This window comes from Rhinolophus hipposideros (assembly GCF_964194185.1).
Source record: "Rhinolophus hipposideros genome assembly, chromosome: 9".
In the NCBI taxonomy this organism is placed as follows: domain Eukaryota; kingdom Metazoa; phylum Chordata; class Mammalia; order Chiroptera; family Rhinolophidae; genus Rhinolophus; species Rhinolophus hipposideros.
Window position 1 is genome coordinate 39,185,553 of NC_138055.1, and position 19,482 is coordinate 39,205,034.

Consider the following 19,482-nt stretch of genomic DNA (forward strand, 5'->3'; position numbering starts at 1 on the left):
ACAGAAAAAATGATAAATATGCAGGTAAATCTGATATACTTGTATAAAAAACTAATACTAGTAACAATGCCTTATAGTAATAATATGTATTTAACTATATAAATATACATGCAGATTCTGGGACTATATATGTAAAAAAGTATTGGACAACAATACCATAATAACGAGAGAAGTAATTATTCAAGGTGGAATGTTCCATAGCCATTGTATTTTTCAAGAGGAAGATAAAAATACTGATTTGCTTCAGGCTTATAACTTAAGAACGATTGTTAAAATTTCCAGAAAAACCTCCAAAATAAGAGAAACAAGGTATATAACTTCCAAAGTGATAGAGTGTAGGGAAAAGGAAACAAAATTAGTTCAAAAAAGGTAAAAAATAAAAAATAAAAACATAAAATGGCAGATTAAATAGAAAGCCAAAACTAAGATGGCCGAAAAAAGAACCATACGTGTAAAATAGTAATAACATTAAAATATAAATAGACTAAGTATTCCAAGTCAAAGACACTCATTGTCAGACTTGATAAACCAACAAAATCTAGCTTTATGCTAGACATGCATGTATGTATGTATGGAAAGGAGGTTTAAACCTTTTAATTGAAAGACATATTTTAAGAGATAGTAGGAACCTTCTAAATATCATAATTTACAAGTCAAAATGTATATATAGCCCAAATAAGAGGTAACTAAAACAGTGAAAAATAACTTTATTTGTAATATTTACAATGAATAAAATAAAGCTTTGTATACTACCATTAGGTTGGTAATTTTTTTCTTACCTTTGATAATTTCCATCATCCTATCAGTACAAAACAGTTTTTAAAATTTCACATTAAATCTGATATGAATTAAGGGGTACTGTGGGATAATCTTGTTATTCACCATGGAAGCTGAAATGTATAAAAGAATGGAAGGTGTAGAATTATTGATAATTTTACTAATCTATTAGATTATTCTGAGTTACTTATAACTTTAAAACTTGAAGTTACAGAATGTCATCTTTAGTTTATTGCCACTTTTTGCTTTAGATTTTAAATTTAAAATGTATTTATATGGCACATTTTTGTTTCATGAAAAATTACTCTATTTATGTCTCTCTAGAGTAAAATACACTTTTTTTGTGGTGTATAGGGTGGGGACACTTTAGACGCACATTTTGATAATCTCTTTTTTAGAAGTAGTCAAGCAGCATGTTATCTCAATTTTTTCGTTGTAGGATTACTATTGTTAGTAGATTTAAGTATCTAGCCTCTTTAGATTTTTACAAGCTACAGATTTCCCACTCTTTCCATTTGGATGTCTATTGGACATTCAAAGTCAAAATGTCCTTCTCCAAAGTACATGTTGGGTTATTTAATACTGGGTTAACTTTCTGGCTGTCTTCCCTTGGAAACATGATGAAGTAGAATGTTACTAGGCAACAGTGCTCATGGACAAAAAATGACCCTGATAAATAAATTCTGTCTTTCAAGGAACTCTGTGAATGATCTGTGTATACCTGTTTGGAAGCCATACTTTTGGACTTTCCTGAGTGTGTTAACTGTTATAACTAAATGTGTTTACTCTTATAACTAAATGTGTTTGTTTTGAAACTCCTGGTAGCTTTGCCTATAAAGTTGTTTCAAGAGATATTGACTCGTGTGGAACAAATGACAGGCTTCTAAGCGAAGGTGGGCCTTATCCTCATCTGGGAAGTCATTGTCTATGTGCATGACTTGTGACTTGAGTTGATAGCAGAGACTAGCTCCTTTATTGCTGCAAGGACTTTCCTGTGAAAGAGAAATGTTTGACACTGCTTGTATACTGTGTTTCTATCTCATATCTTTGGACTTCTCCCTGTGAAATAGTATATATCAACTAGCTAGCTGCTCCTATAAATAGCCTCAAAAGAAGCAAGATTTTTAACCTCTGAAATAGTACTGTTTTCATGAACTTGTAAAGTTCCATGGAATATTCTCCCAAACGATAATTATATTAAGGACAGAGGATGGGAAGAACTACTAAAGCAATCAGGAAACGTTCCATTGTAGTCTTAATCTGTAACTGTTCAGCAGGATAATACAAGCAAGACATTTGAATTTTTCAGACCTCATTCACAGTAAAACGTAAAATTTCTTCTATGTGCTGTTTTGGTTACAAAGAATCAAGGATGACACCAATATTTTGATTGAGTGGAAGGATGGAGTTGCTAACAGCTAAGACTGGAAAGGCTGCTGGTGGAAAAGGTTAGCTGCAGAAAGGAGGAGTTCAGATGTGGACTCTGCAATGCCCTTAAGAGGGTCCTTTGTTTCCACCTAGACACTGGACTTTTTAAAACTACCCAGACCACAAGGGGCATCATATTCACTTATAAGATATGGAAGTAAATATATATTTGAGGTATTTATGCACCTCTGATCTCAAAGTTGTTTTTTTTTTTCTTTTCTAAGTTATACCTTTATACTCAATAAAATAAGGTTTCATAAAGGCAATGTAAGTCAATTGTGTTTTATTCTTTGTTCATTGTAGATGTAGAATCATATTGCAGTTAACTTGTCACTTTTTTTGGTGAGTCAAATAACTGAATATTTTAGACCTCAGATTGATATTTCCCTTAAATGAACAGTTTGTAAGGCTTTATACCCGTTCATGAGGTTTTTTGTTTGTTTGTTTGTTTGTTTGTTTGTTTTTAAAGTACAGGTTTTTCAGCATTTGTATGACTTACTAAATATTTTATTTTTGTTTGTTTTTGTCTTTTATGCTTTCAAGAAGTATAGCTTAGGCATTTTATTGCAGTGTTCTGTGACAAACATTCCTTAGACGAAGGCATATCCCCTTTTTAATTTTTACTTTGAGGATTGCAAGTTGCACACCTTTATCAATTTATTTCAGCCACATGGCTCCTTACTTTTAATGAATATAATGGTAATAGAATGTTATTTAAACTACAAGCTTCTTTTGGATTTGGGCATATAGTATTTCTTGGAGGTAATTCTAGGAGTTTAGTTGTCTAATAGCTGCTTTAGCTATTAGGTGTCTAATAGTTTCTTTTAAATTGTTAAAAAATAGGATATAATGACATCCAACAGAGTTAAGAGTTCTATGATATGTAGTGCACTCAACTTTTGCTTTTGAGTCCCCACTTTGGGTTGATGGTATATGGCTTTAGAGATCTAGTTCTAGAATATGTTGGTTTGCTAAGTTTTTTTATGAATAGTATTTTCATCACTGATAAAAATAGGCAGATCCGCTGCTGTTGAAAACTGTTATTACTATAAGGTTTATAAAAGCCACATAGATGTATTACATACATAGTCACGTTGATGCTGTTTAACTTTGATGGGAATACTTAAATATAGCTCTCGATTTGAATAGTATATCTGAGTCAGACATAAATGTGGGCAAAATACCCCTAAGGCTATAAGGTGGACAGTACGTGTGTATACGTGATCACCTGTGTAAGGCTGAGTCAGCTTCTGGCAAATGGGGGTTGTGTTGTAATATACGGATACCTGTCAGTGTGTTGCTATAAAACTTTTTTATTGATATTTACATTTTATGATTTAAATAACAGGAAAATAATTTTTTAACTTCAAGAAACAGTAACTAAATAAAAAGTATTAACATAAAAAATAGCAACAGTGGGATGGGCTTATAGAAAGAAAATAGTAAGAACAGAATAAGAGAAGAAGAAATATGCAATTGAAGAAAGAATAGTAATAGAAGAAAGAGAACAGAAAATCTTCAGAGCTTAAAGAGAGTGGAAATTGTGGCAAGCTTTCTATTGATTGTTTAAAGGAAGAGAGTAAAAAAGAAATAAATGTGAATTACATTTTGCGAATATTCACATACTATAACTAGATTTTCTTTGCTATTTTATTAACTGGAAGGGCAGAAGTGGACTTTAGTTTTGTTTTACTTCATTACTGTGTTTCCCCGAAAATAAGACCTAGCTGGACAATCAGCTCTAATGTGTCTTTTGGAGCAAAAATTAATACAAGACCCGGTATTATATTGTATTGTATTATATTTTATGTTATGTTTGTTTTGTTTTGTTGTATTGTGTTGGTTGTGTTGTGTTATGTTATGTATGTTATGTTATGTTATGTTATGTTATGTTATGTTATGTTATGTTATATAGACCCAGTCTGATAGTAAAGTAATATAGGGTTGTAGATTAATTTTTGCTCCAAAGGACGCATTAGAGCTGATTGTCTGGCTAAGTCTTATTTTGGGGAAAACAGGGTAGTTTTGCTTTCTGCTGGCAGTAGGATACAGTTAAGTTTATTTGAGGATTCTTAGTTTTGCTTTATTCTTTTAATTGACATTGTTAAATTACTGTATATATGCTAGCTAAGCACGTTTTTCTTTTTAGGCTTTTAATAACAGGTAACTTTTGTTGTTGGTGTCATTTAAATATACACTTAAGAAAGTTAGTTTTATTAAATTCTTTTTAAGTTTTCATCTTTTTTTAATAGTTTTCATATTAGGTGGTCTATGTTTTGTTTCCTCGTCTTGTATTTTTTATTGTTTACATACTAGAAAACACACACACACAATCCTACATGACTTTAAATTGCATTTTTAGTCATTGTCGGTTGGAGAAGAGTTGGAGTCAGAAATACATGAATTTTGATCATGACTTGATAATCTTCTATCTAAACCTAATAATAGCTAAATAATAGCTAAATCTAATATCTTAGGTTCTTCATTTATAAAATTATTGTTATTGTAAGGATCAAATCAGTTGATACACAGTAAAATGTTTTGCCCAATACCTGGTGCATAGTATATACTCAGTCAATGACATTTCTTTCTCCTTTTTTCATTTCACTTAGCAAAACAGAAATTTTAGCTTTTCTCTTTGATAATGTACAAAATATTTTTTAAATGAAAACTATGCATTGTCTACATTTAGCACATGTTTCATAGTTACCTGATTCTGGCTTTCTTCATTGTCTTCAAGCTATTTTTGATAGCTCTTTATATGTTGTAGGTAACTGATAAGACATAAAATTCTGTGATATCTAGTAGAGTTTTGATTAACTACCTTCTCCTCTTTGGGAAAGTGTTTCACTTGCATTTGCAATTTATTTCAGCATTGGTTTACTCCCCGTAAATTAGTGCTATTTTGACTTTTCATTTGAACTGGTTATAATATTTGTCTGGTTTCCTCATTATATAAGTAGAATAAAATCTTTCACATTTATTCACTTCATATCTGTATGAGAGTCCAGTTTCACCCTTTTTTGGGAATAATTATCTTCTTATATTTCAAATACTCAATTTTTAAAATATTTCCAAGAAATGTCTAAACATATTCTCAAGAGTAGTAGATTGGTTTATTAAATACCTATTATGTGCAGCACACTAGTATTTTATTGTAATCATTTGGTATTTGGGATGTTCCAACAATGATACCAAGTCTACAAAAAAATGGCGAGTCATTTCATGATCTCTAACTACTAAGTACTTTAGGTAGGGAAATATTTATCTACTTCTATTTTCAATACTAAAGTGATATTATTAGAGCACATTTTCCAATATAAAGGATGTTGTAGTGTCTTTTATTGCATAGCGTCTTGAATATAGTGCCTCACTCTACAACTGTATTTTGAATGAATGAGTAGATAAGGGAGTCCCAAAGAGATCACAACCACTTTTTCCCCTCAGGTATCGCATCATGTTGTAATGTGTTTTAAAAGAACCTTTTTCCTTCTAAACTGAGATATCATGCACATATAACATTATTTTAGTTTTATGTGTGCAACATAATTTTATGATATTTGTAAAGATTGCAAAATAATCACCACAATTAGTGTAGTTAACACATCACCATACATAGTTACAATAGTTTTCGTTTTTTTCTTGTAGTGACAACCTTAAAGATTTACTCTCTTAGCAACTTTCAAATGTGAAAGACAGTATTATATCCCCATGACTTAATGATTTTATAATTGGACATTTGTACCTTTTGAACCCGTTCAGCCATTTCATTCATACCTTACCCTTTACCTCTGGCAACCACCAGTCTGTTCTGTTATCTGTGAGCTAGTTTTTTTATTTTTTTTTATTTTACATACAAGATCATATGGTATTTGTCTTTCTCTGTCTAACATACTTCACTTAGTATCATGACCTCAAGACTCATCCATGTTGTTATAAATGGCAAAATTTTCTTTTTTATGGCTGAATAATATTCCCTGGTGTGTGTGTGTGTGTGTGTGTGTGTGCGTGCGCGCGTATATGTATACATATATGTATGTATGTATATATACACATACACAGTGTACCTCGGTTTTCAAACTTAATCCGTCCCGGAAGACCGTTCAAGTTCTGAAACGTTCGAAAACTGAGGCATGGTTTCCCCATAGAAAGTAGTGCAAAATGGATTAATCCATTCCAGACCTTTAAAATCAACCCCTAAAACTGGAAATTTAGCATGAATTTTACTACCTAATGATACAATATGTCTATAAAATTTATGGTGTTTGTAAACCAAAATGTTCGTCAACGGAGATGTTCAAAAACCAAGGTACCACTGTGTGTATGTGTGTGTGTGTGTGTATACACACACACACACATACACACACACATACACACACACACACATACACCGTGTTTCCCTGAAAATAAGACCTAGCTGGACAGTCAGCCCTAATGAATCTTTTGGAGCAAAAATTATAGTAAAATAAAACCAGGTCTTATATGATATAATATGATATGATATGATATGATATGATATGAATAATAATATAATTAATATAATATAATGTAATACCTGGTCTTATTTTACTATAAGACTGGGTCTTATATTACATTATATAAGACCCGGTCTTATATTAATTTTTGCTCCAAAAGACGCATTACAGCTGATTGTCCGGCTAGGTCTTATTTTTGGGGAAACAGGGTACTGCATTTTCTTTATCCACTCATCCCCTAATGTATAACTAGGTTGTTTCCAATAATGCTGTAGGGATCATGGGGGTTAATATATGAGTTTGTGTTTTTGTTTTTGGATAGATACACAGAAGTAGAATTGATAGATGATATGGTAGTTCTATTTTAAAAATTTTGAGGAATCTCCAAACTGTTTTCTATACTGGCTGCACCAATTTACATTTCCACCGACAGTTAAAAGGGTTTCATTTTCTCTATATCCTCACCAACATGTTTATTTCTTGTCTTTTTTATAATAACCATTCTAACAGGTGTGAGGTGGTATCTCCTTGTGGTTTTGTTTTGCATTTGCCTGATAATTATTGTGATGGGCATCTTTTCATGTACCTGCTTGTCATCTGTGTCTTTTTTGGGAAAATGTCTATTCAGATTCTCTGCCTGGTTTTTCACTTGATTTTGCTCTTTTTTGCTATTGTTTTATATGAGTTCTTTATATATTTTAGGTATTAACTTCTTATCCGATAATATGATTTGTAAATCTTTTCTCCCACTGAATAGGTTGCCTTTCATTTTGTTGATGGTTTCCTTTGCTGTGCAGAAGTTTTTTAGTTTGATGAAGTTCCACTTGTTCATTTTTGCTTTTGTTGCCTTTGATTTTCATATTTAAAAGAAACTCTTAAGGATCCAATTTCCATAGATTCAAGAGACAAAAACGGCCTCACCATATATTCATCTTAAATTTCTTTTTTTCTACCTTTTGGGAAATTGCTTAGGATTTGCCTATGTTTGGTCACATCATGTGAACAAGAGTTAAAGGAAAAAAAAATGTCAGATTTACGATAGTAGTGTGGCTTAAATATATTTATTATGTGAAATATTTTTTCCCATATTTTCAAACTTACTGGACTCTTTAAACAGTACTCTCTGGATTTTATTTGTTTTTCTTTTTCTTTTTATGTGTTTTTTGGATGCTGTGAGGTTTTCTTCCTGCTATGATAATGAAGAAGCAGTGTTGATATAAATAGCTTACTTTTTTATTTTTCTATTCCAAAAGTTATATTAATATATTTTGTGTTGACCATGCTAGCAATAGATTATGAGGACTCTACCTTTGCATGTGTCATTTAGAAATTAAAACATAGTTTCTTTAGTCATTTGCATAATTCTAAAAATTGCTCATTACAATTTATGGTATATGGTGTTGCCTACACAGTTCTTACAAACACACTATTATTCCTCAAAGAAACAAGCAGAAGTGGAGGTTTTATTTATACAATACTCTGGAGAATAATTAAAGATAACTAACATGGTAGAAATTTCATTAATTATGTAATCCCTCTTTTATTAAGAAAGTGAGCATTCCTGTTTCTTGTGTTCTTGCCTATTATTCTTTTCTAAGCTATTACATGTTTCTCCTTAAATCTCTAAATATTCTGTATGTATCTTGAAATCCATCAAATTACATTATTCATTAAATTATAAATCAAGGGGACTTTCCGGTAGGGAGCCCTCATTGAATAGAGTTAATACTTTTCTAAACATTGCCTTTTACCCTGTTTAGTGCCAATTAAAACAATGTGTCCACTTGTTTTATATTTACTAACAAATCTTCATATTTGGACATCTGGATCTTCATTCCTGTATATTCTTTATTTACCATACATGAGTGATTTTACTACATAAGCGATTTTGAGAACTCTCAACAATGAGCATCAAACAGGAAAAAGTGGACTCCTACTTAGATCAGAAAATAAATCAATATATCATAGAATTTGAGTGAGATGACAATTTGTGAAAGGTAATCATCAGCCTCTAATGTACCTGTGAGATGAAAGAATGGTGAAAATGGAGAGCCTGCATTGGATAAGACTGAAAGAAAATTAAAGACTAAAAATATTTTCTAAGTGAAAAGTTATATATTGGTGTTCATTATTATTATATATTGGTGTTCTCTTGAATTATTTAACTATTAACAGAGATAAGCAGATTTCTTTGGATATAGTTAAAAATGCATGGGTATTTACACCTGTTCTTATTTAAATTTACAAGAATTATGCTTATGGAAACAAAACAGGGTTGACCACAGGTAGAGCTACTGGGAAATAAAAATCACATGCTATTTGGAAACTTGGATTCCTTTGCTTGTGTAGTTTTCTGACATAGTAGGCTTTTCTTGTGTTTTAGAAGAAGTCCATTAATGAAAAATGATATATCCAATGAATTTGCTAATTACCATTACAAAGTTAAAGATGAAGAACTACCATTAATTGCACTTTTGATTAGGTTTATAGCTGTGAAGGACTGTATGCTGACCTTGTCTTAGGAAAGCAAGAATTTTACATTTAAATTGAAGCATATTTTTTCTGTACTCTTAAGACTTAAAATCAAGCAAACAAACAAAATATGAAAATATACAAATTTTGTAAATTTCTACTTCTTATAAAAAGTATGGTTGAGCTTGGTGTTTTGGGTAACTTGGTCTGAATTTAAAGATTTTGGTCAGGAAGGCTGACATTAATCTACTGTTGATAGACCCATGAATATTGTAGCAGTTTGAAACTAAAATTTGTATCTTCTTGACTAGGTGAGAAAATAATTAAATTTTACATATTGCAATTTGTGATTTTTTTATTATTAGGCTTAAATATTCCTACTTGTTAAGCAAACATGTATAAATCATGTATGCCATCAAAAGTATTAATATTTTGGATCTACAGATACAGACAATATTTACTAATGTGGATTTTTTTAGGGCTAGTGATTGAATAGTCAGCTAAAATTCAGTGAAGATTTATTTATTTTACCATAGCATAAATCTAACAGGTTAACTGGAAAAAAAACAAAAAACAAAAACACACCACAAAAAACTAATTTCCATTTAGAGGGTAATATACTGGGCATGCCAAAAAAATGTATACACATGACTTGTATTCATCTTTTGTTATCAGTATATATTGAGTGTTACAATTTTAATACAGTTTTTTTTTTATTAAAATATTTATACATTTTTTTGTCACCCTCTGTATTTATACGTTCCCTTTTCTTTCAAATGAGTACTACTCATTTGTTCTCTCATTTTATTTTAAAAATGGGATTTGGGTTATGGTATACTCGTATTCAGTGAACATTACATTGTCAAGTTAAATTTCTTAAAATCCCGCTAATGTCTTATAAGTTGAAAGCACATTTAAATTATAGTCATTTTAGGTTCAACTTTCCTTATGTCTGGAATAAATATTGATGTGATTAGCAGGCATTCAAAAAGGCTCACAACTTCAAATCTTGTGTTTATTTGTCTATTGAGAATTCTTGACATTTTTTCACAAAAGTGTCATTTCTTTGAATAAACTTATTGGTCCCTATTAATCTTTAGTTTGGATTAGGGTTTTTTCTTATTTATCCAATGTGAGTTTTGATCCTTTGGATAATGTAGCTCATGGGAGTTGAGTACTACAACCAGGAAGGGCATTGAAACAAGAAGTCTTCAGCATTATATTTTTAAGCATGTGTAATTATTTTTCTCTTTATTATATTTTTTTATTTTTATTATTTTTTATTATATTATATTATATTATATTATATTATATTATATTATATTATATACTTTTATTATATTTTTTCTTTATTATATTCATGAATCTACCACTTAACTTAAGATATAGAACATTACCAATTCTGGTACTCTTCTTCTGTCCTTTCCCTGCGCTTCCCTAGAAGAGAAATCATTGCCCTAAATATTTCTTATCATTTCCGTGATTCTGTGTAAAACATCATTTAGAGGTACATATTATTTCCCCATTTTCAGAAGAGGAGAGCTGTGGTTTAGATGGGGTTTGTGTAAGTTGCCCACGGCTGCGTAACAAGTAAGCTGTTATTGTTGAAATTTGAATCCATTTCTGACTCCATTGCTATGACTTTTACTTAAGCAGTAGTATTGTGAGGTCACAGAGGTATTGAATAATATGGCATAATCAGGTAACTGTTAGTAGCACTGTGTGCTACTAACACACAGTGTGACTGGAATGAAGGCGGCACTTAATGTTATAATTTCTGGTGTGGGCAAATAGTTCTTTGAGATTTTATTAACTAAAATGGAAAACATGAAGCAAAGCAGGTTTATATAAGGTAATGGGTAAGTTTGATGTATCTGCTAGATAGTTAAATGGAACTGTCTGGTAGTTAGGTGAGAATATGCATCTGGAAGTCTGCACAGTTGTTAGTGCTAGACATGTGAATTTAGGTGTCATTAGCTTATTGGTGATAAATATGTTTTGATAATAGTAAGAATAATGTGACTTTTGAAAAGATCAGATCATGTAGAAAACAATGAATCTTAAGATTGAATGGAGAAAGAGCCTGAAAAGGAAAAAAAAGAAAAAGTAGTCAAAATATTAGGAGGTAGTCTTAGATATAGTAGTTCACAGGTGCCAAGGGAAGAATGTCAAGATAAAGGGAGGGTCATTAGTATTACGTACTGTGGAGAACTAAAGAAAGATTAAACAAGAAGTGTTCATTTGATTTAATAGTAGCTGAAAGGAAAATTAATATCTTAATTGATAGGTCTGGTGAGATGATGAGGGATGAGTGAAAAGAAAATTGAGACAGGAATAATTTGGAGATAAGACATTTGGATATGAAGGAAAAGTGTGATAGGTGGTGGAAGCTAGTAGAAAGTGTGAGGTTGAGGGTGACTTCCTTGCCCTCTACCTACTTTCCTCCCTCAACCTCTTCCTTTCCCTTCTCTTCATCTATCTCTTATCTTTACCTTCTTACTTTCTCCCTTTCTTTATGCTACCCATTTTCTCCCCTTCTTTCCCTACTATACTTGAACGTTTAATTTTACAGATTGAGAATTTAACTTGGGTCAGCATGACATCTTGTCTTAGATTTTGGCTATAAATATGAAGACATAAAAAGATGTTAAAATGCTCTGGTGTTAGATCAGAATTATATTTTTAAGAGTTTCTTGAACTCAGGTTCATAATCATACATACCTGCTATGATCAGAAAAAAACATACTTGTCCAACAGATTTTAATCTTTGAAATAATAATGAAAGTAACATTAGCACAGTGCTAAAAGCTTTACATATTTTAATCAATTTAACCTCATCGCCAACATGATGCCAATTTTACAGATAAGGAAATTGAGGGAAGTTAAGTAAACTTGACAGTTGTTCTATACCTGGTATGGCAATGTGGTTCCAAAGCCTATGCTCTTAATAATAGGGTTGTATTCCTTCTTACTATACTATAGTACCAATTTTCATACCTTTAAAATTAATTAGTAATATTTTTGTTATAAATTATAATTTAAAATTAGAAGTTAGAATATTTTGACATTTTAGGGAAATTTGTTACCATGTGGAATAGTGAATACTAGAAATAAGTGACTTTTGAAAACGATGTGTCAAGTGTGAACATGAGTTGAAATTCCAGTTTTCTGTATTTAGGTAAAATAGTGAAATGCTTATGGAAGAAGCCAGGATACCTTATCCAGTATGGCACATAGTATTTTAAAAACACAATACTGCTATGAAATAAAAATTTATATAAAATAATTAAATGATCCCATAGACTACCAATCAGAAATTGATGTATTCTTTAGTTTATTAATACATAATGACCATATACATGTCTTTCTTCAGGCAAAAATACAATTTCCATTGTGAGCTGTCTTCCAGAATTTATGTAGAACTTCGCTGGCGTTTCCACTAATGCCAATGTGGAATAAAAAGTCTCTATAATTTAGAAAGTCAAAACGTATACATGGATTAATGCTAAAACTAATTTACTCTTAAACTTTAAAACACACAATACAAATAAATGTATTTGAATTTTTTTGAGAGAGCATTTGGAAATAAAGTAATATAAGCTGTTTATTTTGCCCTCATCAATATTTTTGTCTTATTTCATGCTTGGCAATTGGCTTTCCTTTCATCACCTTTATATTTGAACCCTAATCACAGTCTAATAATGTTATGTTGTGATACTAATTACAGAATTATATTTCAATATTATTTTGTTATTGAAACAATTCAGCAAACATGGAAAAACTGTTTTTGAAAAAGAAGTTAACAGAGACAGTTGGATTAGTTATTCTAAAGTAATTTTTCTTCCCCTTAGCTCAGTTTATTGTAATAAATCATTGATTTGACTTGCCTGCTGGGTCACAAGGTCACCGAGGACATGGATGCTTGATTGCTTAGTGCTGATTTCTCATGCCTAGTCCCCGTGCCTGGCACTGGTAGGCATGCTAGTGTTTTTTCTTAACTAACTCAAAAGATAGATAATATGTTTGAATACTTTCTCTGAGATGCAAATGCACTTCTATGGTAATGTGTTAGTATGTAAACACTAAGACATTATTCAGTTGTTTTGTTTGCCTGGGTCTCACGTGGAAATGTCATGTTAAATTTAGAAACACTAGTTTTCGATTTCAGGTAATGGTCCTTGAGGAATAGTCATAGAATCCTTATTTCCAGTCTTTTTGCTTTGACTTCCCTTGCCCTATTCCCTTTCCCTCCCTCTATTCTCTTTTTTTCCTTCAACCTGTTGTTTATTTTCTCTTTAGTAATTTGTTTTTGTGTTTGTTTTCCTTTAGTGTCTGGAGTTCATCTTTCTGCAGCTTCTTCTGCGATTGTACTGGACCATGACTACTCTTCTCTTTCAGTTGGCTGCCTCTCTTCTGAGCCCATCGTTTCGTCACCAGAGATTACGAATGCAGACAACAGCATTGTCAATCAAACTGTTCCTAAAACACAGGTAAAGACAAGTATATTTTTGTAGGAAATTTGCATTCTTAAAAAATTGCATACTGATTTAATGCTTTTGATTTATTTTTTTTAACTTTCTAAAAGAAATATTTCTGTAGCTATTTTAGCTTTGAAGCTAATATATAGAATTAAAAATACCTGAATAATATGTTTGTGCTGTGGCACTATTGCAAGGTATTTAAGTAGCCTTACTTACCAAAATAGGGTTTGAGTATCTCATTTATTAAAATTGACTTAGTTTTGCATTTCAAACCTTGACCTTCCAAAGGCAAAGTAATTACAAAAAAATAATAATTATTTCTCTTTTCAGGGAAGCTTAGTTTATGTTTTCGGGTATCAGAGTGTTCTTTTCAATTTTAGAGTAAAAACCAAAAAGATCACAATGATAGGGTTTATTCATTTAATTATTTATTGATACTGGCGTTGTGCTAGATGCTGGAGTTAGTCCAGATTTTCAGTGTTATATACAATCTTGAGTCACCTGTTATCTTTACTAGAGAGTGATCATCAATTGGAGATTACTGATAAATTTCAAATGTTGTGTTTAAAATATAAGCAAATTCTGTGTGTGTATGTAAATTCAAGAACTGGTGAATAGCTAATGTGTCTGTACTTAATTATATACTTTCAAGCATAAGACAAAGTTTTAAGTTTTTAGTGGTTTGCTAGCAAAATAATAAATGTTTTAAACACAAAAGTTTAGAGGAATTTTGTGTCTTACTGCAAAGATCAGGTTGTTGTAACAGTTTGAGGTCTTCTGTTGATTTTTCTTAAAGGGTGAAATAATTTCGGAACCCTTGCTACAACTTAATTTCCAAATGTGGTTTCTGGTGCCCTTTGGATGTTTTCATTATTTGTACAGTGTAAACTTTCCCCTCTTGTATATATTTTTTTTAATGTGGTTTAGATTCAGCAATCAACACACACTGATCTGGATATCTCACTTTTTCCATTGGGTTTAACTGATGAGAAAAGTAATGGAACAATTGCTCATGTGGATGAGGCTGAGAATCCTGGAGCCAATGTATCAAACATACAGCTTCAGCAGAAAATTTCAAGTCTGGAGATGAAACTCAAAGTTTCTGAAGAAGAAAAACAGAGAATTAAAAAGGTATATTTACATTTTCCTAAAAATATAAATGTTTGAGTGACACATTGTGGAAATATGAAATAATCGCAATCTCTGATTAAAAACTCATCAGTGGAAGAAGCTTCTGTCTTGCCTTGCCCGTAGGTTTAAATCAGTCATATGAGTTTATCACATAAAAGTCTTTGATAGGAAATCTCTAGTCTTAAATGTATACTTTTAAAGATGTGGACATCCTTTACTAGATTTTGTTTTTTTCCTCTAATGCTTTCCTTTTGGTTCTTTTATTTTCCTTGAAAGCTGGTACTGTGTATTTCTTATACAGTTTAGAAGATTTGTAACACTGTCTTGTCCTGACAGGAAGTCAGGCATCATGGGATATTTGAAAAGAATACTTAGATATACAGCTATTTTAGTAAGTTATTTGTGTTCTCATTTATTTTTCCTACAAATAGATCTATCAAAAGACCTTAGCAAATTTATAAGAAGTATGTGTAGAGATAGATTTTATTGATTGCAGAACTTTAAACCATATTGCCTCTGGGTTCTTTCCTTACCAAATAATGTTTTGGTATGTTCATTGAAAAAACTATATATATTTTATGCCATTAAATATTATATAATTTGTGCTTGGATTTTTTTTTTTTTTTTTTTTTTTTTTTTAGGATGTGGAATCGTTGATGGAAAAGCACAGTATCTTGGAAAAAGATTTTCTTAAAGAAAAAGAACGAGAGGCCATTTCTTTTCAAGAGAGATACAAAGAACTTCAGGTAAACCCAGTGTATTTAAAATTTAATATGTAGGCCTCTTGATGAAACGTAATATAATTTCAAAAAGTGCTCAGTAAATACTTTATGAATGTGGGATCAAGTACTTAAATATGCAAAATATTATACTTAAATATTAATATGCAAAATATACTTAAATATTAACCAACATGGATGAAATGAATGATAAATGCCATATTGAAAAGTATGAATCTGTGAGAAGCCTTGAGGGTTGGTTGTCCAAGACCAGTTTGGTGAAAATACTCTGTTTCTGATGGAGAAAATTTGGAAATTGGGCATTCTGATTTTTGTTATTTGTGATTACATTTGAAAAGAGTTCAGAATCCTAAAAACCCCAAATTTAGATATTTAACTTTTTTCATAAGTTGTTTATAGTCAGTGTTTCCTTTTCTTCTCCTTAAATTTCCATAATGAATTTGTATTTTTCTATCGGCATCCCCATCTCAATCAATGGCACCTTTATCTTTCCTATTGCTAAGGCTGAAACCCACATTTCTTCCTTTCTGTGTTTACTCCATGTCTGTTGCTCCAGGAAAATCTGTTGATTCTATCTTCAAAATATCCAGGTTTCGACTGTTTATCATTAAGTCACTGCTAAAAACCTATCCTTATTTCTCCCTTGGAATACTAAAATATCTTCTAACAAATTTTTACGCTTCTGTCATTGCCAACTCACAGATAGACCATTCTCCACATTGCAGCCACCTTGATCTGTTTAGTATTTAATGATTGTCATTTCTTTGCTCCGAAACCTTCAGTGACTTCTCATCTCACCCAAACTAAAAGTCAAGTTTAAGTTCTTACAAGGGTTTGCAAGGCCCTGTATTCTTTTATTCCTTCTCCCTGTCTTTTCCTTTCCCTCTCTTTCTCCTCAATCATTTTATTTTATCCCTATATCTGGAACACTCCTTAATTTTCTGCACTTTTTTTTTTTTAACTAAAATTTATTCGGGTAACAATGGTTAGTAAAATTACATAGATTTCAGGTGTACAATTCTGTGTTACATCATCTCTACATCACATTGTACGTTCACCACCAAGAGTCAGTTCTCCTTCCATCACCATATATTTGACCCCTTTTACCCTCTTCTATGTTTTCTTTTTTATATCGTTCAGGTGTCCATGCAGATACCACCTTGAGATACAACTTTCCAGACAACGCTGACATCCCCTACCAACCTTCCCATGTTATAATTTTTTCTCCTGCAATGCACTTTTTCATCTGACCAACTATGTATTTGTTTACTTGCCTAGATTATTTTAATAGTCTCCTCAGTAGTCTCCTAGCTTCTATTCTTCCTCTTCTCCTTAATGAGTTTTTATTTCAGCAAGTAGAGTAGTGTTTTTAAAAATGTACATCAAATCATTTCTCAGCTTCAGTTTTCATTCTCCTTCCAGTGTAAACCTGGCTTCTCCAACTTTTCCAGTTTTCCGCCAGCTATTTACTTCCAGTTTACCTCCAGCTATTAATGCACACTGCTCACCAAACTTCATAAGGTCCAGGTGAATGTGTGAGCCTTTTGGGAAGGGCATTCCTTGGCTATTGGAATGGTGAGTGGAGGGAAATGGTTTATGATTTAATCACAGTCTCTGCCTGAAATGCCCTTCCCCCAAATATCTGCATGGCTCTGTTAAAAATCTGCAAAACATGAAAATAAGGAAAAAGCTAAGCAGTGTGTTTTTTCAGTGTCTTATGGGGCCATTGTTTAACAAATCTACCCAAGGATTATTTAGGAGAATATATTTTATTTGACTCATGGTTTACTATTGATTAAAAATCTCAGAAGTATTGATAGTACATGTTAGTTTAATTTTTCCCCAGAAGAGATACAAATAATTTCTTCTTGTTTGAAAAGATAAATTCAAAGAGTAGTTTATTGCCCTATAGGACATTTACCAGTTTTGTCTCTAACCTAGCACTCTTTCTTAGTGTAACAATCCATAATTTAAAAAAAATAAAAAAATATATATGTATTCATTTGATTCATTTAGTCTTAACATAAATGATTTATTTATTAATAAATGAGTAGAAGAAATCTTTGGCATATGTTCAGTTTACATTTATATGAGTCACATTTTAACTTTTTGAAAATTATACTTCAACAGTTCTCAGTGAACCCTAGCTTCCCTCAGATCCCCGCTCAAATGCCACCTCTTTTGGAGACTTTTCCTTGACCATGCCATAGAAAATAAGAACCTTGTACGTGCTCAGTATTCCGTAGCCGTCTTTCTTTGCTTCTTTGCCCCCCATAACTCTTATCTCTACTTGATGTTTTATTTTGATTCGTTTATTCTCCCTCTCCCCCCCCAACACACACCAGAGTATAAGCTCCGTGAGATTAGGGACTTTCCTTTCTAGTACCTAGAGCAATACCTGGCATGTAGTGTGGACTCAATTAATGCTTTTAAATGAATGAACTAATATAAAGCACACTGCTCACCAAAGGCTAATTATAGTGCAGACGGCCACACTTACCAGCCCCATACTTGGAATGATAAGCGGTGCTTATCATGTCACAGTGCTGAATACTGACAGAACTTTGTGTTTTCTCTGGGTCCTTTAGTGTGACATATGCCTTTGTAAATTTAGTTTCTCCATCTACTAATGGGAACAGAACACACCTGAGAAACCACCAAGGCCCTGACCATACCGCACTTGAGCTTTTCACAGTAAAGTCCAATATAAATTCCAAGTGGCATTATCATTGTTTTACTGCTTTTCCTATCAATGGTGATAATTTAAGAAACAACTTGAATGTTTAAAACTCATATTCAATTTGAAAAGATCTTCCTTTTACAGGAAACAGTACTTCCAAAGAAACCTTTTTGTTTTTAGATGATTTTACTTCAGAATCAAGAAGGGCCTCTATCTTTTTATACTGCATGAATAAAAAAGTAAACTAGCTTATGGAGTATTTTATCACCATGGCTAAGTAAGTGATAGAAAAATGTACTAGGAGGTCTCAGCTAAATTGAACTCAAAGGCAGGCATGTTGTTTAACTTACAGAGGGAACCTCTGCTTTTCAGAACTTCGCCTTACGCCGCTTCACTTTTATGAAAAACCTACATCAGTACGTGATTTTCCTAACTGAAAGAAATCTGAAGAGGATTTTCTCTCTCTCTTTCTCTCTCTTTTTTTTTAAAGGCAAAAAGTGAAAATAGTGGTCAGCATTTGTTTTGCAGCAGCCATTATAGAGGCAGTGCACACCATGGAGCTGGGCAGCCTTGTTATCTCTCTGAATGATTCCCATGCAGCTTCTTCTGACACAGGAGAGGATGGGGAGGGGGAAAGCCTCCTTACCTCTGGGCGGGGATGCAGGTTTTACAAACAGCTCCATACCACATGGTTTTCTCTGTCACCCCTTCACAGGGCAGCCAGGATGGAGGTGTGGACTCAGCACTTTGGCCTTAGCTCACTGAGCTGGAGGTGGGGTCATATTTTTTTTTCCATGGGGCGTGGCTGTCATAGGGCATTTATTATCTAAAAGTTTTTTGTTCTGCCCATTTCATGGTCCTTTGGCTAGAGAGGGATGGCATTTCTTGGAATGTTTTTGTTTGTACCCATTGGCATTTCCTGGTTGCTGGCAATCCCATTACTTAGTTTGGGATATATAAAGCAAAAAGAAAACTCACAGAACTTACCTCTGTGTCATTCCTTGGGTCCTCAAGTGCTTAGGAGGTCTGCCGTTTTACCACCTACTGTAAGAATCTTCTTACATTTATTTTAAACATAATGTCCAGGCCTTTTAGCTGTACTTATTGAGAAAAATAGGGAGAAGGGCATCTACTTTACCTTAGTCTTCAGGTAGAATAACAAGGAACCTTTTCGATTTTAAATATTCTTTTTTGGAGCTACAGCAGGAAATTAATTTCAATTTTCAGATACATTAATTTAAAGCAGGTATTTTGAGTAATTTTTTTAAGGAACATGGTTTGAGTAATCAACTCATGGA

The 19,482-nt window shown here is 32.2% G+C and overlaps 1 protein-coding gene across 15 annotated transcripts in view; it reads left to right on the plus strand.

Moving 5' to 3' along the window:
• CCDC91 (coiled-coil domain containing 91) overlaps positions 1–19,482 on the plus strand; it is a 334,936-nt gene that overhangs the window by 116,470 nt on the left and 198,984 nt on the right. For 7 of the 15 annotated variants that reach the window (XM_081061004.1, XM_081061005.1, XM_081061001.1 and 4 more), the window contains exons 4-6: positions 13,482–13,642; positions 14,561–14,764; positions 15,406–15,510. In XM_081061004.1, coding sequence (XP_080917130.1) covers positions 13,482–13,642; positions 14,561–14,764; positions 15,406–15,510 — 470 coding nt within the window. The remainder of the gene's footprint in view (positions 1–13,481; positions 13,643–14,560; positions 14,765–15,405; positions 15,511–19,482) is intronic. The other 8 variants (XM_081061007.1, XM_081060996.1, XM_081060997.1 and 5 more) reach the window with 3 other exon arrangements.